This window comes from Phallusia mammillata, chromosome 1 (genome assembly GCF_965637545.1).
Source record: "Phallusia mammillata chromosome 1, kaPhaMamm4.hap1.1, whole genome shotgun sequence".
NCBI lineage: Eukaryota > Metazoa > Chordata > Ascidiacea > Phlebobranchia > Ascidiidae > Phallusia > Phallusia mammillata.
Genome location: NC_137252.1, coordinates 26,511,263 through 26,537,098, shown reverse-complemented (window position 1 = coordinate 26,537,098; position 25,836 = coordinate 26,511,263). Strand labels below are relative to the sequence as shown.

Below are 25,836 nucleotides of genomic sequence, written 5' to 3'. Positions count from 1 at the left end.
AACGTTCACAAACTAATGTTTGAAAATATCGGTTGTTTTGGGGAAATGGTATTTTATATTTAGGGGCACAAACTGGCAAATAGTCTTTAGTATGGTCTCAACGTTGATCTTTGAATATCAAGATTTATGTCCTAAAATTGGCTGGCGGAAAATTTAAATGACTGTAACAATTTAAATGGCTGTAAATTTGAATTGGTGTAATAATTAAATGGGTTAAACGATTAGGCTAAAGACAAGTATTATGTTGTTGTGTTACACATGTAAGTGGGTACTTATCTCATGCCACTGAATGCACGTCATGAGCTAGCTAAGTGTAACTTTTGTTGCATAGGAACGTGCGTAGACAAAAAAAAAGTGCAACTGTGATGCAAACTCCGAATCGTACGTAACAGCCGACGAGGGTTATCTGACAAACAAGAGTGACCTTCCTGTCAGTGAAATGCATTTCGGAGATGCAGGTGATCCTGCCGAGTTCGGATGGCATACGCTTGGAAAACTTGAATGCTGGGGCAGAGCCTAAAAAATTGCTTTTTTTAGCAAACATTATAATCTTCACGGATTTGGAAAAGCGCAAACTTATCATAAATAGTGTTCGCCATGAAACTCACGTTTTGGGTGCCTCATTTTTGGCTGTTACTCTTTCTCTTTAGCATTAGTGATAGTTGGGGTTTAAAATACGCTAGGATAAAGGTAAAGCTATATAATAATCGTAAGTTAGTAACAAAGCTAGATCAGTGTAAAATGTATTGCGATTGTTATAAAATACAAAATTCATGATACGTAGCGACATTTTAAGCGTACCACCATTCAAAATTATTAAGAAGTAAAACTGACAAACAAAAATAAAATAAAGGTTTTCAATATCATAAAATAAAGCATAAAACGAAAACATGGTTTCTACTAATTAAGCCGAAACGCAACATTATAGTTGGGTCAGCTACATAATTTTAGCCAGTCCGGCAATTTCAAAACAACTTTTCAAGTACGTCACAACACAATAACTCCTCATAACGTACAAAAACAAATGTACAAGAACTGTATATAGCGTGTCAATCACACTCTCACATCGACTGCTCCTTGGTTGGAATGGAAGCCCGTTTCTCGCCAGCCCGACGACGCGAAATTACAGCCAACTTTCCGCTAGATCTGATTGCAAGATCGTCCACACGGTTTTGACGATGCACAAAGGATTTCATGTAGCAGCATAAAGTGGAAAACTTCACGTCCGAATAGAGGAAAGGGTTTACCGCGCTGTTGATAGGTAGCAGCACCACAGCGCTAAATGCGTAAGCCTGGTCGGGTATCGGAACTCCGCCAAGCTGGAGAAACGACATGAGGCAAATAGGAACCCAGCATGCAAAATCGGTCAGCACAATACGTGTAATACGTCCATGCATCTTTCGCAGCTGCTTTGCTCGGCGATGACTCATAGGTTTTGCACTGGTCATATGCGAGATCGCCCAGTATGCGCCGCAAACGTAGCAGAAGGCGAGGAAGTTAAAAATAACGATCCCAGCTGAGTATCCCCACCCTGCATCGCCGGCAGTAACATAGAAACGGGGTAGGCAGACACTGTTGTCGCTAAAATATCCAAAGTACCCTTTTACTCTGATGTGGTAGTTTTGTGAAACGAAATCGGCCATTTGGTACCAAGACGTGTCAACAAGTGGAGTGGTGCTCGGATAAATGGCCTCAAGGCGGCGTACGAGAGTAATCATTGATGGCTTGTCAAGTGTTTCATTGTCTGTGAAGTTGGTGGGCATCCAGATGTCAGAAACAAAGTAGTCGGCAAGCGCAGGTGATTGGGGAAGCACACCGAGTAGAATTGAAACGAACCAAGCTAAGGCAACAAACGCGACGGGCATCTTTACGGAGGTTCGCTTGGTTTTGAATGGATTGGCAATAGAAACCAGTCGCAATGTGGTAAGAAGACAAAGGATCAGGACCGACATCTCACTGGATACAAGAGCCAAACTACCAAGGCTTGAACAAGACACACTTGAACGCCATATTTTATCGTATCTGCAGAACTGGCCGGAGAACGACAAAGACTTTGCCGACAGTGCAATTAAATATACACCCATCAGAGCATCGGCAAAAGATAAGTTGAGCAAAAGAAAGTAGTTCACTTTCGATAAATTATTAGCTTGTTTCTCGGCACTTAATGATTTTGCAACGTTTGCTAGATTGATTAAGTTTCCAATCAAAGCCAGTAACCCGATAATCCAAGTGGTTATCCGAAATCCAAGAGCACCAAGTAGTTCTTTTCTCGACGACAGAGCGTTGTTGTCCATTTCGCGTGGGCATTCGTCACTTGAGTCGCTGCAATCCGGATTCCCATCCAATTTTTTGCTCAATGGTACAGAATATGGAACGTTGTTCTCACAGTAAAACCTTAGGAGTATAAATATATTAAGGTAACTTATAAACAGTTTGGTATTAATGAATTTCTAAAGAAGAATAAAAATTCCGCAAAAAGTAAAAAACTGTTACAAATTGTGAACAGCATACTTATAACATGTAAACAATTGGTGAATTATTCTTTCAAACTCTATGTAACCACTGGAGAATAGTATTAGTCCCATTAGCTTGTTTTGCCCTATGTATGTTTAGGTTTAATTCAGAAAGTTCATAGAACAGAAGCATTCGGTCGTTTCGTAGAAGCGATACATTTTGAAATATATCGTACTGCACTTACCGATCGGTACAGTTGATTTCGTCAGACATGTCGTCACACTGAGGGATTCCGTCGCAAATCAGGTTGATATCGATACTGATGCTGTCTCCGCTCGGGCAATAGAATCGTGAAGGACACCCCTCTTCCTCGTCCTTAATGCGCGGGTAACAATCACTCCATTTTCCGTCACACAATGACTTCACATCAAGAAAGTGTGCCCTAAAAACGGGAGATTTAATAGAGACTTTAATCAGCAAATTTACGCAAAATATCGAATAAAAATGCCTTGGCTCAGCTGCTCACATGCATTAGATGTCTCTTATTTGAAACAAGAGTTAGATAAGAGGTTTCGTGGTTTTGCATCAGCCCGGTGCCAGAGGACTCGAGCCAATTATTTACATCTAGCCCGAAATTTCCAGACGCGCTCCCTCAAAGAGTTTGTGAATAATAAAGATGCCATAATTCAAAAACAAAACAAAAAAATCTTTATTTGGTCACTGTTCAATTTAACTTTCGTTAAAAATGAAAAAAAAAAGAATTCATGAATCATAAAATTCCTGAAAACAACTCTTCTTTGGGCCATGTTTTCGTGCATATAATCTCCTCTACTTACTTGTTGTCACATAGAAACTCATAGGGTCCAGCCAATGAGTTAAAACGAGCTCGTAGCTTGCAAAACGGGGCTATGACGTCACACCGTCCGTCACACTCGTCACTCAAGTCGTAACATTCAGGGCGCCCGTCACACAGCACGGCTTCTGCGAGACTATTATTGTTGACGTCACCCGGGCACCATACTGTTTCCATGTTTTGCCATTCGCTGCCCAAGCAGAATTTTTCGTCCTCGCCTGAGATCGGGCAGTCAATGACACCGTCACATATTCGACTTGTGTTTAAGCAGGTACTGTTATCGCAATGAAACTGGCCTGGGTGACACGGGCAAAGCACTTCTTCTTCGGATGGTCTGTGACAAAAGGCACATCTCGATACAAGTAACGTTTTGCCCCGGGATTTCGCCACTTATATTAGCTATACATTATCAAATCGTGGTGTCTAATACGCGTTTAAAAGTATCTTTGAATATAAAAGTTAAAATTTGTGTTTGGGAAGACTACATTAGATTTTGTGTGCACTGATTTCTCCTTTTGTTGCCATAAGGGGCAGTGTCGGGGCTTACCAAGACTATAACATACCTAAACATATGCAAGATGTTTAATTCTGCCATTGATCAGGGTGCGACCGCAAAATTACTGTATAAACCGTGGGCAAACACACTCATGAAGGCTTAATTCACTTACGGGTGTACAAATGAAGAGTCGCTGTAAAGACAGATGGACTCGCAAAGCTCCTCTGTACGCTTCTTGTCGCTACAGAAGCATTCGTCAGACAGGTCGAAGCAATCAACAACTCCGTCACATCGCTGTTTGTCCGAGATGGTCAAGCGCTTGTCCAAGCACTCGAAGCAAAAACCTGGTTCAGTGCAATTGTCCGAGTGGTCCTGGCAACGAGCAGTTGTGTCAAAGACTTGTTGCTGTGACAATACGCAAGTATCGAAGTTTCGCCCCAGGACGCACTTGAAACCATGACCTTGTCGTATTTCGTCGCTTTGATCGTTGCAGTCGTGCCTCATGTCGCAAGCACGCGACTCTTCAATGCATTTGCCTGAAAAACAATGGTAATGACTCAGCAAATTAGCCAAACAGTGACTCAGCAATCAAATTGCTCAAAATCTAACTTAGTCTGCATTAATGTAATTGAATTTCTTCGTTTTCAATATTTTTACGCCGTTATAAGTTTGTTGCAAATAAGCGCAGCACTCATTATTGTGGAAACGAGTTGCGCATAATAATCGATATATTTACTACCTCCGTCGCACTCAAAATATCCAGGTCGGCAGGATCCGTATTGGTCACAAGCTGATGTTGGCCAGCATGCTCGGGAACAATTTCTCTCGTCCGAATTATCAGCGCAGTCTGAAACCGTGTCGCATATTTGCTCCTGGACACCAACAACTTGTTATTCAATCGACTATATTTTGTAGAGCTAAAAAAATCGCAGTAGAACTTACTTGTAGTATACACTGTCCATCGGGACATTGGTGATATCCATAACCGCAGGTGTTGTTTGTGCATCTGAAAGGCAAATTGAAAACTAGCAAACGTGAAAAACAAGTAGGGTAAATATGACTGTACCTTGGTGGCGGATAACATCGACCTTTGCAGTATTTTTCGTCACTTCCGTCACTGCAGTCTGGACCCCCTCGACAAACTGCGCCTTCGTTAACGCACTCTCCGTTATCACACATCCAATAACTACAGAATAAAAAGGGTTAAATAAGGTTAATTGTAAAGATAGAAAAAACGCACCGTTTAGTGGACAGACATATTGTGATAAATTTTAACCAACTTAACTTATTAATGGTTAAAATTTGGGCGCTATATATAGTGGACTCTATCGTTCATTTGTCATCGCACACCAAACCTGCTGTGCATAAAATGTGTGTGTGGACAAAGCGTGCACTTTAAATTTAAGTCATCAGTGTAGTCAAGGAGCTTGTGTGAACGTCCAGACACGCATAAAGTAAATTGCCATAATTCAATTCAACATGACCTTAAATGCTATAGGACGTAAACCAACACACACAAATTTCTTACTTCATCACGCAGACATTCCGAAAACACAGCTCAGGCGGGTAGCAGGTAACATTTCTGCTTGAATTTTGGTAGTTGACTTTCGTCCAGAACAATCCGCAATCTGACACAAACTCCACGCACTGGCCATTGTCGCAGTGCTGCAAATCTGGCAAACATGTACCGTTGAGGCAGCGATCCGCCGGCCAACATGGATTGCTTTCTACCCAGCCCTCGATTTTTTCTTGAACTCGTTCGAACAAGTTCAAGTACTCGGTTCTGTTTAATCCCGAGATGTAAGCGCTGTAGTTGCTGAGACCTGGTGGCCGCCGGTCTTCTGCGCACGAATCCCGCTTGAGGGCGCACGAGCGGTCGCAGCAGGTTCGAAAGTCGTCTTTGCATCTTCCAGTTTCGTCACAGTTCGGGTCGGTGGTGTTGCATTCAAACAAAGAACATCGGTTGAAAACCGGTTGCTCTACAAAACATTGGCACAAGTTAAGGTGTGTATGACTGTTGGTTTGGTGTTTAAGCCTAATAAAGGGTTTCTGAACATGTACATCAGTAGTTCTCAAACTTTGTTTGTTGCGACGCCTCTGGAAAAGTTTTCGGGACTTGCGACGCACCAGCAAATAAAAGTCAGTGAGGAAACGTATTATTAAAATTATGTTTATTGATACAACAACATAAAGCCACGAAACGGAGCTATTCTGCGACCGCCTTCGAAAATTGAAACGACGCACCAGGGCTTTGCGACGCATAGTTTGAGAACTACTGACGTACATAATTCTAGTGTATAGCTTAGGACTTTATACTTTTGTGGATCAATATTTTGAAAGTTAAAAATAATAAGTTCATAGTTCAGCGTTTTACACTTTTAAATCGGATCAATTTTCCTTTTTATAATTGTTTGCAGGCTTGATGAATGTGTAAAACACTATGATAATGAAGAAAAATACTTTGTGAGTTATAAGGTGGTCGCAAACTTGGGAAAACCTTTCACGGACCCTTTTTTTATAGGATTAGGTATGGTGGCGCTTAAGCTTTTTTTACTTAGTATAGAATACTTAAAATAAAATGTCATTTACGTTATAGCAGTAAAACTTAAAAAGCACGACATTTAAGCTACTACGAAATTAATTGGTCAACATTTATTTGTTTTGGAAACACTAATCATGTACCTGCCAGTGCGAGCACGTTAAAAGCAACCACTGCCAATGCCACAAAGACGACAACGTCCGTAGGTTCCATACCACAACACCGCGTAAATTGAAAAACCAGCTATACTACGTTGCTATGGGCAATTTTTGTCTGTGGGAACAACAACACGAAAGTGGTACCTTCCAAACATAATTACACTATGGTAAACTTAATATCCTTGTTATAAATCCTGATTTCAATACAGGCCGATATCACTCTGCACTTTTACTGTTCTTGCAAAACTGACTTGACCTGGGCTTGACGTTAGCGATAATCCCAAAATTGGTGTTCAGTTTCTCAGGTCAACGGTTTTTGAGCAAATTAAAACACAAGCGTTAGATAATCCAACAATAAATCATCGATATGAGAAGTAATAGATCAACGTGTGATAAAACTTTGATTTATTGAAAGTGAGCAATGAAACGACTTCATCCGCTTGCTTTTGTCTCTATACGTTACATTTGTCCGATTATTATCAAACTTACATAAATGTGGCTGCGTACACGTATTTGTAGTTTTGTCCAACTTTTGCTACTAACTTTATCTAAGTTATTTCTTGTTTCTTCCTTGTAAATAAAACACAAACATTTTACTGCCTAACTTGTCTGTCAATACCACAACGGACCCATACGTCCTCAGCCTACCTTGAAATGTGCGACATCAATTCTTGGGTTGTTTGGCAACCGACGCTCGGCCGCCCCGGGGCATTGGATAGCTGGAAGTGCGTTAATTCGCAACAATTAAACGCCAATTTCGCCGCCCGCTATCCGAACAACGGAAGCTGCACCAATTACCCCGCCTCACTGCCAGCCTATGCTGTGCAATTGTCGGACGACAGGCTTTAATCAAAGACGGAATTAGCGTTTTCAGAATCACCGCTTTTCGGTTTTATGAGAAATAGTGGCGAATGAAATATTTTCCAATCTCCAAGCTAGCTTATAGCCTAAACTTATTCGTTTCAAAAACTTTAATCACAAATAACAAGCTGCACCGGAGACCAGTGGTAAAAGTAAAGAAACGTTTCCGTTAAAACAAATAATGCCGAAACGGAGTTACGCCAAAAGAAACCGCTAAAGGTACCGCAAGCATCAACCTTATTAAGTAATAAATCGTACAATAAATCTTTTCATAATGGTTTGAACTTTACTGATAATACCTTTTCACTATACCGGCCACAATCTAATAAAGTTATACCAAAGGTACCATTACTTTGCTTTGTATATTTTTGTTGGCACTATTTCCAAGCCACTATAACACCCAATTTAATTTACAAATCCGAAGTGAAAATGAGTACAAATGTGTGTAAGAGATTCTGTGGGTAATTATCTCAGTATCAGAGATGTAAAACTTTCAAAATATAATAAATAAGCAAATCAAATACTATGTGACAAAAATTATATCTACAGTGGACGACATGCTTTCATGTTTTAATCAAATTTTAATCCAGAGCACATTTTTTTCTTTTTTCATGTTTGCTATTTAGGGGACCTTTTGCATTTCATTTTTCCATGCGTATTGGAAGTAAATTGTATCCGTATTTTAAATTCGTTCGAATAAAAAAACGTGTTTTGTAGTTGCGTCACGTTCAACAAGCCTTGGTATTTTAAATGAACAAATCAAGGCAAAAATGGTAACGGGCGGCAGGTGCAATAAAGGTTAAATACACGTCCGTCCAATTGAAAGTGCTTTTAACGAGAAACAGTCGAGCAATTATAAGGAAACGTAAAATGTCCATCGACGTAATTGCAACTTCAAAGGACTGGTCTAAAGACACTAAGAGTGTAAATCAAAAACTTAAAAAAATGAAAACTATTTTCCCTCTCAGATACTTCACTGTTTGGTGAAGTAAACGATTTTGTGCTCTTGTTGAGCGAAAAAGGCACTACAAAGATTAATTGTGTGGTGAATGTTATGTCTGTGTTGTGTTCCGGTTTTCCTTTTCCAGTGTTTCTTTTCCGTTACGTGCAATTACTTCCGGTCATTATTGTTTTGTTTCGTCAACGGCAGGAGGCCTAGTTTTTCTTCCGTTTAGGCTTATTCGTTGTCTACATTTCCTAAGTCATTTACCGTTTGTGTTAAAGACAAATTGGTGTAATCTTACTTTAATAAAGCCAAAGTTACATTCACTCCTCAATGGTCATCACAAATAGTAAAAAGGGCAGCAGCTTAATCTTAGCATCGCTAGACCTTTTTCGTTGCATAAGCTGAGATGGTGACGCCACGTGATCAATCAAGCTAGAATCCTTTCATAAAAAGTGGTAGTGCTGAAAACAATTAACATCATGGCAATAGTTTGAATGTTCTTTAGCCATTTGTTGACCCATGTTGGAACCCACAAATATTTGGCCTGACATCTGTGGTCTTGTTTGTTGTTGTTTTAGATTACGATACCTTAACATACTGCATTTTTTTCTAGAATCCTGACAACCTGATATACATTACTAAAAACCAGTATTGTTTTCAGTTTTGTAATACAAAACTTTTAATCGTGGTATAAAAACTTTATTGTAATACTAAAAACTAAGTGCAATATAAAAACAAGGCAGATTCATTAAATATTAAATTAAATTTGCATAGGATACGTGTCACGTGCACAAATTCATTTAAATATGCCAAATACAAATGTACAAAAATAGCGCGGTGTCAAAAGCAAGTTACAAACAGGAAAATTAGGAAGCTCTGAAGAACAAACTTGAAACAAAAATGCTGCTCAAAAGAAGTGACTCCACTAGTTACAGCTCCTGTTGAAAATAATTGAAAAATAAGAGATCTTTATTTAGTACCAGGCTATAGACACAAACAAAAGATGGCTGTCAACGTTTTTAACTCAAAACAAGCTATACTTTGCTTTAAGTTTAAACCAAAGAAAACCAAAGTACATTTAACGCTCACGCATGCCAACAGTATGTTAACTTTATGTTAAACTTGATGATTACAAATGGTTTTGTGAGCCAGCTGTTTGTTTGGCCCAACTGTAAAAGGAAGAAATGAGTGCTAAAAAGTTTTACCTTGTACAGTAGTCACGGTCGATTCCGTCTCAGATTGCTCTTCCCGTAACGGAAGTATTGGGACGTCTGGCAAATTTGCACTTGTAGTGCTACTGGTAACTCTGTCGTTTGGAGGAAAACCACCCACCGCTGATGTAACCACGTTACCCGTTGATGTACTTGTTGGAAACATAGATGTTTTGGTAACGTTTTCGTTCAACACTGTGGATGCCAATTGATTGTCATCAACTGTGTCGGCAACTGCTGCAGATGTGGTTGTTTGATTCGGGTCTGTTAAACACACTCTTAAATGAATATGCTTTGTTTCCGAAAACGGTAAAAGCACAATTTCCAAAAAAATCAATACGAGGCAAAATTTGACTGCTATTTCTCTTCTGGAAAAGCTTATTGTTGACAAACAGCTTGCATTCGAGGTTTTAACCACGAAGCGGGATCTACGACAAATTGATATTTTACAGCTTTCATACTTTATGAGGACAATAACAGCCTTATGGGATACAAATCAACCAGACAAAACGTTGTATATTACAGTTCTGTTCAAACTTTAAAAATTAGCACCCAGTGCGTTACAACTTACCTTGTCCAGTAGTTAAGGCCAAACTCACAGTGCTTGCATTGACGGTTGTCAACTTTTCGCTGTAGGAATCGGTTGTTGAGGTTGTTTTCGCTATTGTAGTTGTTACGTCACTTGTTGTAAGTGACGTAGAGCTATGTTGCTGAGTTATGTTGTCTTGCGTAGGTGATGGTGTAGTTTGATAAGCAGAGGATGTAGTTTGCGTGTTGACCGTGGGTGGAGTAGTGAAAGCTACTTGAGTTAGTTCTGAAGTGTGAGATGTTGTTGGTGCGACAGTATCGGGAACGTTTGCTTCATCCGGACTTTTGTCATTTTGATCGTTTTCTTCCATCACTGCGGTAAACATAAATTCAGAGACATGCTTAGGTCACAACCAAACCTTTCGGAGAACTTGTATGCAACATAATTTTTGTTGCAGACGGTTCAATAATCACTTAAGTATAAACTGTATTTGCAATTAAGATGAACATAAATTCATAACTGGGATCAGCCCTGAAGCGTCTGTATTTGCAACATACAAAGTTCCCCTCGTCAATAAACTGCTATAAAACGTTTCAGGTGGCAATCTACATATTTGTTAAAAGCATGACATGTTATTTTGCCTAAACCTAGTTTCACACTGATTCGGCTAAGTTTGTAACATGTTTTTACCAATTTCAATCCAGTCGCGGTACTCCGCTACTGCAGTGTAAACTCCTGGATATCTCCGATCAGCACAACCTTTACCGAAAGAAGTGATTCCAAACAGGTAAAAAGCCGTTTCACTGACCAAACACGCCAAGGGGCCACCAGAATCGCCCTGAAAAGTCGGCAAATTGATATATTTTGTTGATAAGTAGTAGTGACCACGTGGAAAAGCAGCTGTTAGGCTAAGTTCAACAACAGAAAGTTACAGAGTACGACAATACAATTTCAAAAATAAAAAAGTGTCTTTGAAGTGTGCTGTGTGAATGTGGTTGGAGAACAACACACAGAAAAATTAGTTCAAAATGTGGGTGTGTACAAAAAGCTGAATCAAAAGTTTCCTATTTGTAGCACCATTTCCTATTTGTGTGGAATTAAACAGTTTGTACACTGGGTTTGAATTATTTTTACAGTAAAAACGGTTATCACTGAGACACTGACTAATGTCCTGATTTTGGGGATTGAATTGTTTCAAACTATATAGAAATATTACAGTATATTTTGGAACCGATTGCATACCACACAGCTATCCACTCCGCCGTTGACAGTGTCCCCTGCACAAATTGTTTTCGATGGTATGGTTCCCTGACCATCTGCTTTGTACAGACTTGCGCATTGCGATGTTTTTACAATAGGAACTCGTACTTGTCGCAAACGATCAGGAAAAACTTGTTTGTTGGGATCTAAACAAATGAAGCAAAAATCGGATTAAAAGTAATGCTTTAAAACCAATGTATCTGATTTGACCTGCATGAACACACAGCCTTTAAAGATGCTTCAACAGACCAGCAATGTTGTGATCAAGAAATGCATATAGGCTAACTTAACAAATATTTTTGGCATACTGTGAGTGTTTTTTGTTGTTATACCTTTGTACCAGAAAATAATGTGAAACCGCGGCGACTTTGTCCATGAAAAAACTTGTAGTTGGGCAAGTTTACTACAGCTTTTTAGAATGCATTTTTGTGCCATTAGTTCAAATCCATAAGCTTACATATACTTCCCCATCCTGTGGCAATACAAATTCTTCCTGGCTGCAATTGAAACGTGGAGTTCAAACTCGGAAGGCAAATTGGCTTAATTAAATCCGTATATTCGATCGAAGTGTTAAGATGGAACATAGCGATGTCAGACCTGAGAGTCCTGCAACAGTGCATACCATTTGGTTACAGCCCAAGTTTAAAAATTTAGATGCGAAGAATGCTTATAGTACCAAATTTCTTATGTAGCGTAACTATGACACAGGTTACAAAATTAAAATGTTGTTTCTTAACAAGCACACAAAACGCAATGTAAAGTTGAAATATATTTACTCTTTTCAAATCCTCTTACCATTTGAAGTAATTCTCGTGGACAATATATTTATCCACGTTGTGGGAAACCTCCAAGTTATTTCCTGCGTAATTGTGACGTCCGACGTAGACTATGACGTCACTGGGCCTATTAAAACAAGTCAACCATAAAGGATTGTAGTCGCGACCATAATACCGTTCTATTGTTATTAACTGAAATCGTTGGAAACAATAATATGGTTGAACAAAGGCAGTGCGAATGCAGTCCTAGGCCAAATTATAATGATTGACCAGATCACATAAAATTTACGTAACGATTATTGCATTGTATTTGTTAATCCATGAAACCTGAAATTTATGGCAAAGTAACCAAGCCAAATCAAATCTCTAGTCTTTAACCCATAACTATCAGTTTAAATCAGATTTGAAAACTATTAGACGTCTTACGGTTAAAACGTTTCAAAAATTGTCAAAACAGTGTAATCTGTTGTAATTCTGCTTTGGGAGGTCTTATACCAGCACTTGTTTTCATAATTAATCTCAATGTTTTTCATAAAAAAATTAGATATTCACAGCAGTATTTGAAAACACCGGGAATCTTAACGGAAGGTAAAATCGCCGAATATAAACAATAAGAAAGGGGAAACCAAAATACGGAAAGGTAAACGCAAAAAGTCAAAATAGCTGAATCACTGCCCTACCTTAACAGATTGTTGGTGCAATGGGCGGCTGTCACGACCCACTTCTTGGCAATAATCGAACCAGCGCAAAAATGCTTTTGCGTAGAAGAATAAACGAGCATGACTTGCCAAGGAAAGGCCCCTTGTACCGCATTGTTGCCACCAATAATCCGCGCATTCTGTCACAAAGTTACGGTCAAATAGGTAGAAAATTTAATCAACGCAATGGAGTTTTTCTTGGATAAGGCCTTGAAAGCTCTGTTTTTTACTTGGCCAATTTATTGAGAAAGGCCTTAAAAGTGGGCTACAAACAGTTCTTATAGACTTAAAATCGTTGCGTATTTCTAACTACAATCATTAGGGTGCCAATGTCGAACTTTTCGTTCTGCTACAAAACACAAACAAAAAAATACGAAAGAAACCATAAAAAATACCTAAAAAGATCATTAACGTACATAGGTCTGTAGAAAAAGCTTTACCCACCCAAGAAAACTTGGTTGCGACGGAAGGCCTGCCACATTCGTTTGCATTAGAAGTATTATGCGCTGCAAAGAAACACAAAAATTACTTTACATTGACTTTATTGTACTGAATTACCACACATAATTCATAGGTCTAAACTGGTTTAAACTTACTGCATTCTATCTCGTCGCTGTCGTCGCCGCAGTCATTCACTCTGTCGCAGCGTTGAGAAATTGGAATGCAATCACCGTTCCAACAAGTGAACTCGGTAGAAGAACAAGCGTCTGATAAAAAAACAACTTTTCCGTAAATATTGCGTACATTGACGGAAAAGTTAAATGTCCAAAATGTACCCGGCCTAATAAATAAAGCACCGACCTAATAAATTCCAAGTGGCAAAAAAGCCAGTTCTTTGAATTGTTCCGTCGCTTTTGAAAAAGAAAGTTATGCTTTGGGCGTCAGTGACAAAATCACGTGGTTTGTCAATTCCGCAGTACTTTCGCCCTCCAAGCTGAAATGGTAGAAAAAATCAAAAAGTGTGAAAAAGGGCCATCAACATGTGTTATTATTACTTGTCAGTTCGGACTAACTCCTTCAGCTGGCTAAAACAATACGCTCTGTTCAAAAATAGATTCGTAGTAACTTCCACACAAAAGATTGATACGCACGTCACGGAAATGACAGTCTATTGCGTATATTTTCCCAGCGCTTAACGTTTTGCAGTTAGGTTTGCTGTGTCATGTGTTCAGTATGTATAATCACGTGACTACGCGTATTTTGACCGCGAAAAAACTAATAGTTTTATTAAGACCAAAGGGCAACACCATAATGTGCTTTTAATCATATGTCTCTAACTATTTAATGCGGGTCTGTAAATATAAATTTGATTGTAGTGTCAACCAGAAATTTGTCATTCCGTACACGGAGAAACATGGTTTGGTTAAACAAGCTTACCAATTCGTTTTCCACTTGAATGCTTAAATAGTCGTAAATACATCCCGTGTTTGGTTCTATATTTTGATCAATAAACCAAACACGAATCACCTACAACACAGGAAGTCAGTGAAGCGATACAAACAAACCTAATCTTTTCATGTCAGCCGGAGTTAAATGTAGTCGACTGTCAAGCATGAGTGATTTTGACTTGAAACTATCATACTATTGTAACGTTAGTGTACAAAAACGTCACCAAAGCTTTTTCTAAACAATTGTCAGTGGATTTCACTTCATGGGTGCCAGAATCAACTGGTGCTGTTAGAACATTTACCACCTAGAACTCTATAGCTTCCTTAACTACCTTATGTAATGTTCACATAACAAATATTTTATTTCCCCAATAACGTTAGATATAATGGCGCAAAAACATTGAAAGAGGAGTGATAGCCATTGCCTTATTTTAGACATGCGTAAGCTCTAGTGCAGTTTATCTGCCCGCATTTTGTTATCACTTCCTGTATTTTCTTCAGCCCAGCACACTGATAGAAAGCTATTTAACAAACAATCACATTTACCTTGTTTGGCTGTGTGCTGACAATCCACGTACACTGAAGATTAGTTTCATAATTGTTCGGGTAATTTGGAGTGGAAATGTTTCCCGTTTCTCCTGTCATGTTAATTCCACCCTCACATGCTTGTAATGCCATTTCTGAAGGTAAAAACATAGGTTGTTATGTCTATATCTAAGTGTCTTTATAACTTCTGGTGCAATTGCCTGGGCAAACAGTCTTACTCAGAATTTTAACTTACAAACTGCAACAAAATAAGATACGATCAAGAAAAGCAATAGCTGAAACAAACCTTGTTGGGACATTGTTGTGGATTCCACTTTGACTGAGATGCACATCACAAACACACTCAAAGCATACACTATCAATGTCATATCGCTCCACCAGTATATTGTAATAAAAATGACATCTTCTAAGCCATAACTTACACAAAAATATTCTTTCGTCGGGAGCTGTGATAGCGCGATGCGTGGCCCCCTTTCTTCTTTTCCACAGCCGCTTGGTTTGGCTTGGGTGACTTTGCATCTGTTGGCGTTTCTTTTTAGCACCGCAGATGTTGTTTTTATATTTTGTGATGTGCAGATTTGCCCTTTGACGAAAATATTTCTCTAAAATATTTCTGATCCAACAAACAAACAAAGTTCGAAAATAGGACAAACTTTTGAAGTAGGCCTCGGTAGGAAAGCAAATTTTTATTTGGTCAGGAAAAATGTTACATTGGTAGTGATCGATAGTGTATTAATTTATTTTTTGTTTGTTGTTTTAAACACGATGTTTTGAAAGCTAGATATGTTGAGTTTGCGATGATTTTACAGAAATCGAATTTGTTGGTAGAGCAACAGCGCCGTTGGTGACAAACGTTTGTGTAGCCATAGCAACTGTCTCAGGCGAGCGTTGACTGGAATTTCGTTTTTGTGTGCATAAACTTTGTGTATTAAAACTATCTGCATTAATATTTATGTGTTGAAACTTATAGTGATCGTAAATTATCACAAAAATATAATATATGATACATCCTACGTGTTCAGGTGTTCAAAGCTAGTCAGTGCTTCAGTAAGTTTAACACATAAATTTAGCCAAAAAGAAGCAAGCACAATGGAGATTGTGTATGTCTACACGAAAAAGAGGTCGGAATTCGGCCGACAATGTAATTTTTCCGACCGGCCTGCAGAGCTGCATGTCGACGTTGTTCCAGATTCAAGTTTATGTACCGAGTTTATTGAACGCAACCCATGTGACACTGCAATACAATGTGCCCAAGAAATGTCCGAACACGAGGTAATGTGCATTGTACATGTGTTAAATACCGAAAGTAAACTTGTGTTTGGCATGTTTTGTATATGTTTTATGTGCATTATCCAATTAGTAGCGTTTAAAAGATGTAACAATGTGTTCAAAATTATTTTTAGCAACCCTGAAGACAAGCTTTTTGAAATGCATTTAATGCAAGTGAGGTAGATATGTATAACTTACTGATTTGCAGGTCAACACAGAAAGATTTGAAACAGAAACGAGAGGCATTAACCATGTTGAGGGTGGTTGGCCAAAAGACATCAATCCAGCTGAAGTTGAACAAACTATCAGATTCCGTAAAAAGGTGGAAAAGGAAGAACACTACATCAACACAATCCAGCAACTGGGCAGTGTAAGAATCAATCCAATCATATAACTGTCATATTTTAATGTCATTTATTAGTAAATGTATATGGTACCTTTTTTAGTATTATTTACAAAATCAAAATGTCCAACAAAATGTAATTTTCTATTCTTGCATGTAGGTAATGGAACATTGTATCAAACAAAACATTACCATCGATATTTATGAAGATTATTTTGCCAACATGGAAGTGGAAAGTGCTGAAGAAGCACCCTCAGCCAAAACAATAAATGTATTCAGGTTTGTAGCTGTTTGCAGTAAAACATGTGGTTTATTTTATTATTATAGTGCCAATGGTTTTAAGCTGTACAAAAATCACCCTTGGCAAATAGTATTGAAGTATTTTTTGTTTTAAAAGTATTTTATTTTTGTATTTTTTTGCATAACAGAGATCAAAATGAAATAAAACGAACAGCTACTTCACTGTCCTGGTATCCAGATGGGGGTAAAAAACTTGCAGTTGCATATTCTAACCTTGAATTTCAACGATCATCTCCTGATATTTCATTCGACTCTTACATATGGGATATAGGTAAAGTTTGTTTCAGCAATCTTCTGACTTTTTCCTGAAAAATAGATCAAAGTTAGAAAGAGCAATTGCTTCATGCCTTTTACTGATCAAATATGCCCACTCAATTTTAAAAAGACCAAAATATTATAATTCAATTTTAGTATGTTTTAGTCAAGTTTCATCCAGGGAGCAAATACTGCTAACAAAACATAATAGACTTATTTTTCATGTCATTTTTGAGCTACACTACATACTATGTGGAACATAGTGGTCATCAGTTTTGTTTTACACAGAGAATCCGAACAAACCTGAACTTACGCTAAAACCAGGATCACCTCTTGTTTGTCTGGAATACAATCCGAAAGACTCCCATGTGTTAGTTGGAGGCTGCTACAATGGACAAATCGGTATGAAAAACTTTTTTTCATAGTGAAAACTTGATTCAATTATTGTACAAATAATTGTATCCAATTGTAATAATAAGTCTGTGTTTATAGTTTTACCTGTTATGGTGTTGCAATTTTATTGTGTGTTTTTTGCAGCATTTTGGGACACCAGAAAAGGGAGCCATCCTGTTGAAATGTCCCCAATCGAACAAAGCCACAGAGATCCAGTGTACAAAACAATCTGGCTTCAATCAAAAACTGGAACAGAGTGTTTTTCATCCTCTACAGATGGACAGGTTGTAGATCAAAATGACCTAACTTTAATATTTGCAAAAATGGTTACATAACAGCAACTACAAAACATTAAAATCATCGCAAATCCTTCTTTATTTATTTATGGCTTTAAAATATTAAATATTTATTGCTAAAACACTTTTGATAACAGTTTTTTAAATTATAATTCATTGATAGGTTTTGTGGTGGGATATTCGGAAACTTGGGGAGCCAACTGAAAAGCTGGTTTTGGATCCAACCAGAAAACTTTCAATAGACAATGCACTTGGAGGAATATCTTTAGAATATGAGCCAACTATGGTAAATGCACCAATACCAAAAAAAAATATTTATAGACTTGGTATTTTATGACTTTTTACTCAACAAACTGTTAAAATCATTTTTCGGTATGGGCCCTCTTTGCAAGGCTGTACATTTTGGTATTTTTCTTGTTTTGTTTCCCATGTAAAACATTAAATGTTTGATGGATTGAGTTGAAACTTTTGCAGTGGATGTAGTTGTGCTCCCTGTTTTTTTTACAAAAAAGGCCCAGTGGTTACCACAATAGCCAAAAAAGAGTGAAACATGTTTTGCCTCTTTCCTCTTTGATTTCATTATTAAATTTTGCTAAAACCAATTAGGTACATTCCCAAAAACTTTTGTTTTTTGCAGCCAACAAAATTCATGGTTGGGACAGAGCAAGGATCCATTGTTTCATGCAACAGAAAAGCAAAGACCCCTGCTGAGAAAATTGTATGCTTATACCCAGGTCACTATGGGCCTGTTTACAGCTTGCAGAGAAATCCCTTCTTCCCCAAGAACTTCCTCACTGTTGGAGATTGGACTGCAAGAATATGGTCTGAAGATATTCGTGAAGCTTGCATTATGTGGACCAAGTATGTCAGTAGTTATGCACAAAAAAAGAACGATTAGGGCATGGATTTTTAGTTTCTTACATGGATGGTAAAAAACTGCTTACTTCGAAGGTATTTTGTTCATTTTTGTTCTTAGATTTCACATGTCATACTTAACTGATGGAACATGGAGTCCTGTACGACCCGCTGTGTTCTTCACAACAAAGATGGATGGAACATTAGATGTTTGGGACTACCTCTTCAAACAAAATGACCCAACTCTCAGCATTCAGGTTAAATTACAAAATATAACTGCATTATTTTCTGTTGTCAAACATAAAGTTGGTGAGATTTTACTGCAATAAGCACAAAACATTTTTTTAGCCAACACATTTTCAATAAATCCTTGTTTCCAAAAAGCCTAAATGTTTAAGTTTGGTTTTTAAACAGTCCATTGGAGACTGATTGTATTTTACTTTAGTGCAAGTCAATGTAAAAACATATGTTTTAATTTTTGACTTAGGTCTGCGATGAGGCAGTGCACAGCCTTCGAGTTCAAGATAATGGAAGAATTGTGGCATGCGGCTCACACAGTGGCACCACAACCTTGCTTGAACTTTCATCAAGCCTGTGCACAATGCAAAAGAATGAAAAGAACCTCGTGAGCAGTGTAAGTTACCAAGTGATTTAGGCGACTTTTTGTCATCTAAAGCAGTTATTATAAAACTGTATGCCACAAGAGATTACCTAGTGTGCAATATTTCCTGTATATGAGAGTGTAAACATTTTGTGGTGTTCCAGAAATAGACGATGAAATGCTGGTATGCATGTTTCAAAGCTCATAGTTTTGTTTTTGGTAATAAAAAGCAACCATCACAATAAGCTGCAAATTAACATTATTTAAACAACTTTTGCTATGTTTGCATGCAAAGTGTGCGATGGAAAAAAATAGTTCCTTCATGCACTCAAGCTTAACAAGTTTAAGCATCTAAAGAGATTCTCATTTTATATAACTAGGCCATTTTAGTTGGTACAGTTTTTTAACCGGAACTTGTGTCTTCATAAGGAATAAGGTGTTGAGCTGGTGGATGTTTGACAGTGTTGATGCTACTGTTAAAGATTTTACAGTTTTAACTTTGTTTTTGGAACACTTGTCTTCTATGTCGTTAAAGCATTCTTAAAAAAGGTTTGTTATTTCAGATGTTTGAGCGAGAAACAAAGCGTGAAAAGATCCTGGAAGCCCGCCATCGTGAATTGAGGTTAAAAGAAAGGACACAATCTCAACAAGGTACAAGGCAGGAGGAAGATGGAAGAGAAGGTAAATTGTTTAAAATCACTCTATTGCCCAAAGTTTTCCTTCCTAAACCTAAAAATTCCTGCAAAGTTATTAAATTAAATGTTATGTCTTGTTCACAATACCCTTGTTACCACTGTTTCCAGTCTTCACATATTCAGTATGCACATATACCAAGTTAAAAATCACTTTGTAAAGATTAAATTTGTAATAATAATATGTTGAGCCAAAGAGTGTTATTTTTTTCTTTAGGGGACAATGAGGAAGAAAAGGAATTGATTGAAAAAGCTGAAAGCGAATTCATGAAAGCGGTTGAAGCTGAGAAAAAGGCCATGGCTGGGCGACAAGTGGAAGAAATCGAAGAAACTGCAGTAAGAACCGAAAATTTGACATGAAACTGAAATTAAGTCAAACTGCGATAAGTTTTTTTTATAAATTGGTTGGATATAAATCTTCTCTTTTGTGCGGCTTGCAATTAAGTGTAGCTCAGTAACAATTCCTGTAACTTTACTTTTGCCTTCACCAATCTTTTTATCAGTGTAATTAGTTGTTCAAAATGTGTATTGTACCTTTCTCTGAATAAATAAAGTACTGTAGATGAGGAAACATATAAAAAAAACTGATACACATTCAAAGGCGATTTACCATACATTGACTTAAACACTATTACATACAGATCAGAATCAAGTACATTTGGTATTGTCCTCTATGTTATTTATAAAACCTAATGTTATAAGTACTAATTTTTAATCTGAATATTCATCACAGGAGAAGGCATCAGAAGAACCGGCAGAAAAAGCTGACTCATCCACACCGACTGAGGAATAAATGTAGAAATATGAGAAAAGAAATATTTACAAGATGCTTGTTGTGATTTCAAAATAAAATTGGAGACACACAATCGACGATTTTAACTATTTACTTGAAAAAACGAATATTTATGTTGGCGTGTTATGGTGCTGATTGTTTATTGTGCGCACTATGATGTTTTGCTGTTTATTTTTTTACAAATATAAATAATAAAAAGCGTTTAAGTCAAAACAAGAAAAGTAGCAAAACTTGAGGTTTTATAAATGTTCACACTACAGCAAAACCCTGATTCAAAGTTAGACTGCTAAGGCCATTGTTAAAGTTTACCCAATATTAGATATAGCTGGTTTGATAACAACAGATACGTGTTCTTGTTAGGCAGCATAATACCAAAGGTAAGTCACAAATTTAAACTAGTCTCGAATTCTTTTAATTGCTTCATGAATCCATCATTGGGTCTAACTTGTGGTCGAATTTGCTTTAATTCATTATATATCTTGGACAGTCCAACCCTTTCTGTTGACATTATGTAAGCCAGTAAAATGGTGACAGATCTTGAAACTCCAGCATTGCAGTGAATCAAAACTTTGCCTCCATTATCCAAAGCCGTATTAATGAACGAAAAGCAATCTTGAAACACATCGCAAATTTTAAACTCTGGTGTGTCGTATAACATAAGGGACATATACTGAAAGTCATTAGGGAAGAAATTTGGCAAACCAGCAACATTAAGTATGTGAGTTACACCGTGTTTGTGCAGCAAGCCTTTGTCAACAGCAGGGTCCTGAGAACTCACAAACAAACTGTGACGCAATTGTGCCATTTGCAAATCTGGTTTGTTATCAATCACCATGCCCGGTGACAGTTGGTCTTGTACAGACTTTATGTAACTTCCATTAGACTCTTTTCTTTCAAGGAATACTTTTCCATCAGCTGCTGTTATTTTGGTTTCTGTTTTTTGCAACAAACTTTTATCAAAACCAGCTATTCCTGGCATTTGAACTGTCATTTCATTGTTAAGATGTGTTTGAAGTACACATGTATTTTGCAAAGAGCAAGTGCTAGGTATCATTGAAACATGAAATATATAAATGAAAAATTATGCAAGAACAAAAATGTGAAGACTTCCTTGGCCCAATAAACACATACAAAAAATCACAGGAAATAATATTTCAAAAAAATATGTAGAAAATTGTTAAAAATATTCTTGCCAAAAAATTGAAGTTATATGTATTTCTGATGTGTACCATTATTACGATTGTTAATAACAACCAACTAACACATTTAAAATATTTTGGTACCAGCATAATCCGCAATTAATGTGCCTAATTAATAAGGTTTATGTGGCAATAGCGGAATGAAAAAGTCGATATTTATAAAACTAAGGCAACCGTTACATCACATCATAATAATAGGATGAATGTACCACACTATATGCAATATGCATGACTGGCCTTTGCACACTACAATGCATAAACATAGAAAAATGTTACACAGTTTTCCATCTGAAGCTACATTGTTTTAACCTATTTTAGTTGCCTGGTGACATACACTCTACCAGAAAGGCTAGGTCTACCAACTTTACATAAAAAAACTTGACCATAATAAATATACCAAAATTGCATGAAGGCAATGGCTTAATTATGATTTAAAGACACGGACTGTTCTGGAAATGGTCTCTCTACAAATGGGACATTCCCTGATGGCTTTGCTGCAGACAATACATGTTGCCATGTGTGCGCATTCCAAGAACACACAGTCCACTGGATTCTCCCAACATATTTTACAAACATGTTCATTCCTCGCTTCTGTCGAAGGTTCTGAACTAGGAACCTCACTTTCATCAATAACCTGCTGGTTTTTTTCATTGTCTTTAAACAAGTTTAAGGCACGGTTTAGAAGCTCCTTTTTCTCCAAAAGGCCCCTGTAGTCAACCAGACTGTCCTTGAGCAAGTACTTCAGTTGCCTAACACTGAAGTCTTGTATTTCATCGATCGATGAAATTTCTGACAACTTCAACAGTTCACCCTTTCTGGGCGTAGAAGCTTTACTACTGGGTGAAGCTGATTGATTTGGGAATGGATTTGATTGAGAAGTAGTGGCTTCCGTGTTGCTTGATGTAGAACTAGGAGATGTTGCTGATGTACTAAACTCGGCAGCAGTAGGAAAACTGGATTGTGTTGCAGTGTAACTTGGAGGTGGTACCACAGGCTCAGAGACATCAAATTGATTACTAACATTAACCTCAGCATCAACCTCTTCTCCAGCAGAAGTTGTCATATCTTCATGTATGGTTTCATCTAGATTGGTATGCCTCATGTTGTTGTATGAATAGTTTTGCGTCTCTGCATCTGGTTCATGAACACCTTCCACTGACTGTATTTTTCGGACCAATTCATGTTTCTCTTTGATTGTTTCAATAGAAAAGCTCCTGTTTTTTAAGTAGAGCTGCAAATCCTTCACCTTGACTTGCATAAGTTGGGCTCTTCTATACTCTGTTCTTATCACAGTAAAACAAGGGCGGCATTTCTTCTGGACAACACACTGCGAGCAATGATTTTGGTGGCACAAAATGCATTTGTTTTTCCACTTCACAATGTTAAATTGAGCATTACAATAAAGGCATGGCATACCTCCACCACACTGTATTCTTTCATAAAAGTTTAATCTGAAAACAAAGGTTCATATTTAATAATTGATTTCTTCATGGCTTCATTCAATGAGTTTTATTAGCCCATTTACACACAATATTCATTGCATATACAAGTTGAAAGCTACTTTTTGTGGCTGCACAGCTATGTATGGAAACCTATGCAGCATCTAAAGTGTGTAAATATATGTTAGAATATGAAAAATGGACTTAAACTCTAGAGAATCTCCAGGGCCCATAGAATTTTCAACAAGCAAGTTTTTAGAAAAATATGACACAATATTTCATTATCATTGATTTTTTCTGTTACCCACAATCAGATCTCACTTTTTGTGCACCACTTACAGGCAAAAAACTAACAACTGTGAGTTGTATAACTGATGAAGGAAGCATTAATACTGTCTGTCGACAGAAAAGGTTTGGAGCAATTATGTTAAAATAACAAATTTAAGGGCCAAAGAAGAAAATCAATTTGTCCAGTGCACTTTCGGAGACATACATGTATATGAAAAATATGGTTTTCCTGCTTTTCTGTTTTTAGTGTTGCCAAAATAGAAGTACTTTGGCTTTGTATTGTGTAGGCAAAATAAGCAGCTTATTGATTGTTACACTCATCTTTTAGAAGTAATGTATACATTACTGACTATAGTCAAGGTAATAAATACCGGTACAATACGGGTCACACTAAAAGCAGAAAAACAGAAAAGAGGGAAAAGCAGGAAATCAGCACTAAAAGCAGAAAAGAAAGGAAAAGCAGAAAAAAAGGAAATTGGTGTTTTCTAAAACAGGGAAAAAATAATTCCAGAAAAACAGGAGAAGAGTAAAATTTCTTGTTTTGTTGCGAAAAGCAGAAAAACGGGAAATGTTTCTTTATTTGTTTTTTATACCTTTCTAATGGGCTACTCTAAAAAACGCAATCTACGGCTATAAGGGTCAAGGTGAGGGATTGTAATACAAATAACTTTATAATTTAATTTAGATACCTTTTGGACCTAATTTTCTTAGTGTTAACCTGTGGTACCATACAGTGCTTAGTACCACTTTCAACACATATGAGAATATTAAGTCCAAACTGGGAATCTAAAACTAAATTATAGTGTTACAGACGAATCCGGTTAATCGCATCATCGATTTGCCACGGGTATTTGATGCGATTAACCGGATTATGTGATAATCCGGTTGCTATGTAAACAGTACACGCCGTTAACAAAAGTGCTCATTTTCACTTCCCCAGCTGAAACAAAGTTGCAGTGACGCTTAATTATGGCAACGGAGCAGTATTTTCTCTCTCTTGTTGCGGAGAATTGAAAAAATTGCTGCTCTCAGCGCAATACATGACGTCATGCTTCCTAACTGTCGTGGCTATGGTGCAATCGCCTAAGTGTGTTAAAGAAACAGTAGAAACACACATACACACTCTTAATTGGCACACACGCCACAGTTCGCTTGATTTGTGCTTTCTCTTGCAGTCAGGTTTATTTGAAAGGATATGTTACATCGCATCGTAGCTAAGCGGCCCAACATTTAAATTTGGGAACTTCCCTATGAAGGCGGTTTATGACGTTGTAGTCTTGTTTTGGGTAGTTTTCCTTATAAATGTGCCAGGCCTCTCGCTTGATTTAAACTATTGGCGATTCGATAAGCCAATAAAAAAGGATCAATGTGCACGGCTGTGAGATAACGACTCCTTGTTATCGCACAGCGGTACACTGAACGCCGATTTAATCTTCTGATAACTTTTCCAAAAAATGTTATGGTCGAGACGTGCCATTTTCAACGTTAGACGCGTTATTTGGTGTGGAATGCAAAAATGCATCTACGTCTTTTTCGCGTACATTACCTCCGGAGGATTTTACTATCATATAGTCATTTTTTATTCCAAATACTCGGGCTGTTCGACTTTCACATAGAGATCATCAATCCGGTTAATCGCATATTTCGAGGAAAATCGATGCGAATATCCGGTTTATGCGATAAACCGGTATGCGATTAACCGGACGATTTTCTTAACAAACGATGGGCGACGGTTTGGGATTTTTAATTGTGATGCAATTAACCGGATTATGCGATTAACCGGTATGCGATTAACCGGGTTCGTCTGTATTTTTATTATAAACCTTTACCCAGACCCTAAAAGCCCTAACCATCAACATTTTATAGATTGCGTATTTTGGAGGAGCCCCTTTCTAACTCGTAAAAAACATTTGAATGTGATCTATTAGCGTTCTACATCGATTGTGTGTTGTGTCCAATACTGAAAAACAAGAAATGTTTTCTATTTGTTTATTTCCCGTCTTTTCTGTATTTTGACACAATCAATGTAGAACGCTATTAGAACACTTTCGAATGGTTTTTAAGAGCTAGAACGGCAATAAAACAAATAAAGAAACATTTCCCGTTTTACTGCTTTTCGTATTTTAAAATCTTATGAAACAAGCAATTTTACTCTTTTTCTGGAATTATTTTTTCCCCCTTTTAGAAAACACAAATTTCCCTTGTTTCTGCTTTTCCTTTCTTTTCTGCTTTTAGTGTTGATTTCCTGCTTTTCCCGCTTTTCTGTTTTTCTGCTTTTAGTGTTACCCTTGTACGGGACCATCATAGGAGAATGATGTCTGGCATTGTAAACCATACCAAAGTCTTTATAATACAATTCATGATTTGACTGTGTTCTACAAAAAAAACGCCTTGTTAA

At 37.4% G+C, this 25,836-nt stretch overlaps 5 protein-coding genes across 5 annotated transcripts; 1 reads left to right on the top strand and 4 right to left on the bottom strand.

Annotated features, from left to right (window-relative positions):
* Positions 1–730: 730 nt before the first annotated feature.
* On the bottom strand, positions 731–6,608 carry LOC145209377 (uncharacterized). Its single transcript, XM_080079655.1, has 9 exons — positions 6,486–6,608; positions 5,332–5,782; positions 4,870–4,989; positions 4,746–4,809; positions 4,543–4,675; positions 3,976–4,339; positions 3,291–3,641; positions 2,699–2,896; positions 731–2,394 (listed from the first exon to the last, which is right to left on the bottom strand). Exons 1-9 carry the CDS (start codon positions 6,553–6,555, stop codon positions 1,062–1,064), a joined length of 3,084 nt encoding a protein of 1,027 aa, XP_079935781.1. The 5' UTR covers positions 6,556–6,608; the 3' UTR covers positions 731–1,061.
* A 2,397-nt stretch (positions 6,609–9,005) lies between these two features.
* LOC145203158 (uncharacterized) lies at positions 9,006–13,281 on the bottom strand. The gene is made up of 9 exons (XM_080075836.1): positions 13,226–13,281; positions 12,764–12,921; positions 12,103–12,210; positions 11,765–11,913; positions 11,290–11,453; positions 10,738–10,885; positions 10,090–10,419; positions 9,513–9,782; positions 9,006–9,245 (listed from the first exon to the last, which is right to left on the bottom strand). The coding sequence occupies exons 2-9, from the start codon at positions 12,862–12,864 to the stop codon at positions 9,148–9,150; spliced, it is 1,368 nt and encodes a 455-aa protein (XP_079931962.1). The 5' UTR covers positions 12,865–12,921; positions 13,226–13,281; the 3' UTR covers positions 9,006–9,147.
* A 2,433-nt stretch (positions 13,282–15,714) lies between these two features.
* Positions 15,715–20,713, top strand: LOC145217824 (dynein intermediate chain 3, ciliary-like). Its single transcript, XM_080085169.1, has 13 exons — positions 15,715–15,987; positions 16,193–16,354; positions 16,488–16,606; positions 16,756–16,898; positions 17,171–17,284; positions 17,420–17,559; positions 17,735–17,857; positions 18,209–18,432; positions 18,548–18,683; positions 18,914–19,060; positions 19,591–19,708; positions 19,937–20,055; positions 20,453–20,713. Exons 1-13 carry the CDS (start codon positions 15,805–15,807, stop codon positions 20,510–20,512), a joined length of 1,788 nt encoding a protein of 595 aa, XP_079941295.1. The 5' UTR covers positions 15,715–15,804; the 3' UTR covers positions 20,513–20,713.
* Positions 20,295–21,566, bottom strand: LOC145217858 (uncharacterized). The gene has a single exon (XM_080085215.1). It carries the CDS (start codon positions 21,564–21,566, stop codon positions 20,895–20,897), a length of 672 nt encoding a protein of 223 aa, XP_079941341.1. The 3' UTR covers positions 20,295–20,894.
* LOC145217835 (E3 ubiquitin-protein ligase RNF34-like) lies at positions 21,503–23,288 on the bottom strand. The gene has a single exon (XM_080085180.1). The coding sequence runs from the start codon at positions 23,123–23,125 to the stop codon at positions 22,136–22,138; it is 990 nt and encodes a 329-aa protein (XP_079941306.1). The 5' UTR covers positions 23,126–23,288; the 3' UTR covers positions 21,503–22,135.
* Between the last annotated feature and the right edge of the window lie 2,548 nt (positions 23,289–25,836).

Bases quoted from the DNA above. Each gene is read 5' to 3' on its own strand.
- LOC145209377 (XM_080079655.1), bottom strand. From the start codon at position 6,555: ATGGAACCTACGGACGTTGTCGTCTTTGTGGCATTGGCAGTGGTTGCT. The intron at 4,990-5,331 runs GTAAGAAATTTG...TTTATTCTGTAG, and splicing joins CGGAATGTCTGCGTGATGAA to TTATTGGATGTGTGATAACG. The intron at 4,676-4,745 runs GTAAGTTCTACT...GTTGGTGTCCAG, and splicing joins ATGGACAGTGTATACTACAA to GAGCAAATATGCGACACGGT.
- LOC145203158 (XM_080075836.1), bottom strand. From the start codon at position 12,864: ATGCTCGTTTATTCTTCTACGCAAAAGCATTTTTGCGCTGGTTCGATT. The intron at 11,454-11,764 runs GTAAGCTTATGG...TCATTTGTTTAG, and splicing joins CACAGGATGGGGAAGTATAT to ATCCCAACAAACAAGTTTTT. The intron at 10,886-11,289 runs GTATGCAATCGG...CCGACTTTTCAG, and splicing joins GCGGAGTGGATAGCTGTGTG to GGCGATTCTGGTGGCCCCTT.
- LOC145217824 (XM_080085169.1), top strand. From the start codon at position 15,805: ATGGAGATTGTGTATGTCTACACGAAAAAGAGGTCGGAATTCGGCCGA. The intron at 16,355-16,487 runs GTAAGAATCAAT...TCTTGCATGTAG, and splicing joins CAATCCAGCAACTGGGCAGT to GTAATGGAACATTGTATCAA. The intron at 17,285-17,419 runs GTATGAAAAACT...TGTTTTTTGCAG, and splicing joins CTGCTACAATGGACAAATCG to CATTTTGGGACACCAGAAAA.
- LOC145217858 (XM_080085215.1), bottom strand. From the start codon at position 21,566: ATGATACCTAGCACTTGCTCTTTGCAAAATACATGTGTACTTCAAACA.
- LOC145217835 (XM_080085180.1), bottom strand. From the start codon at position 23,125: ATGCCATGCCTTTATTGTAATGCTCAATTTAACATTGTGAAGTGGAAA.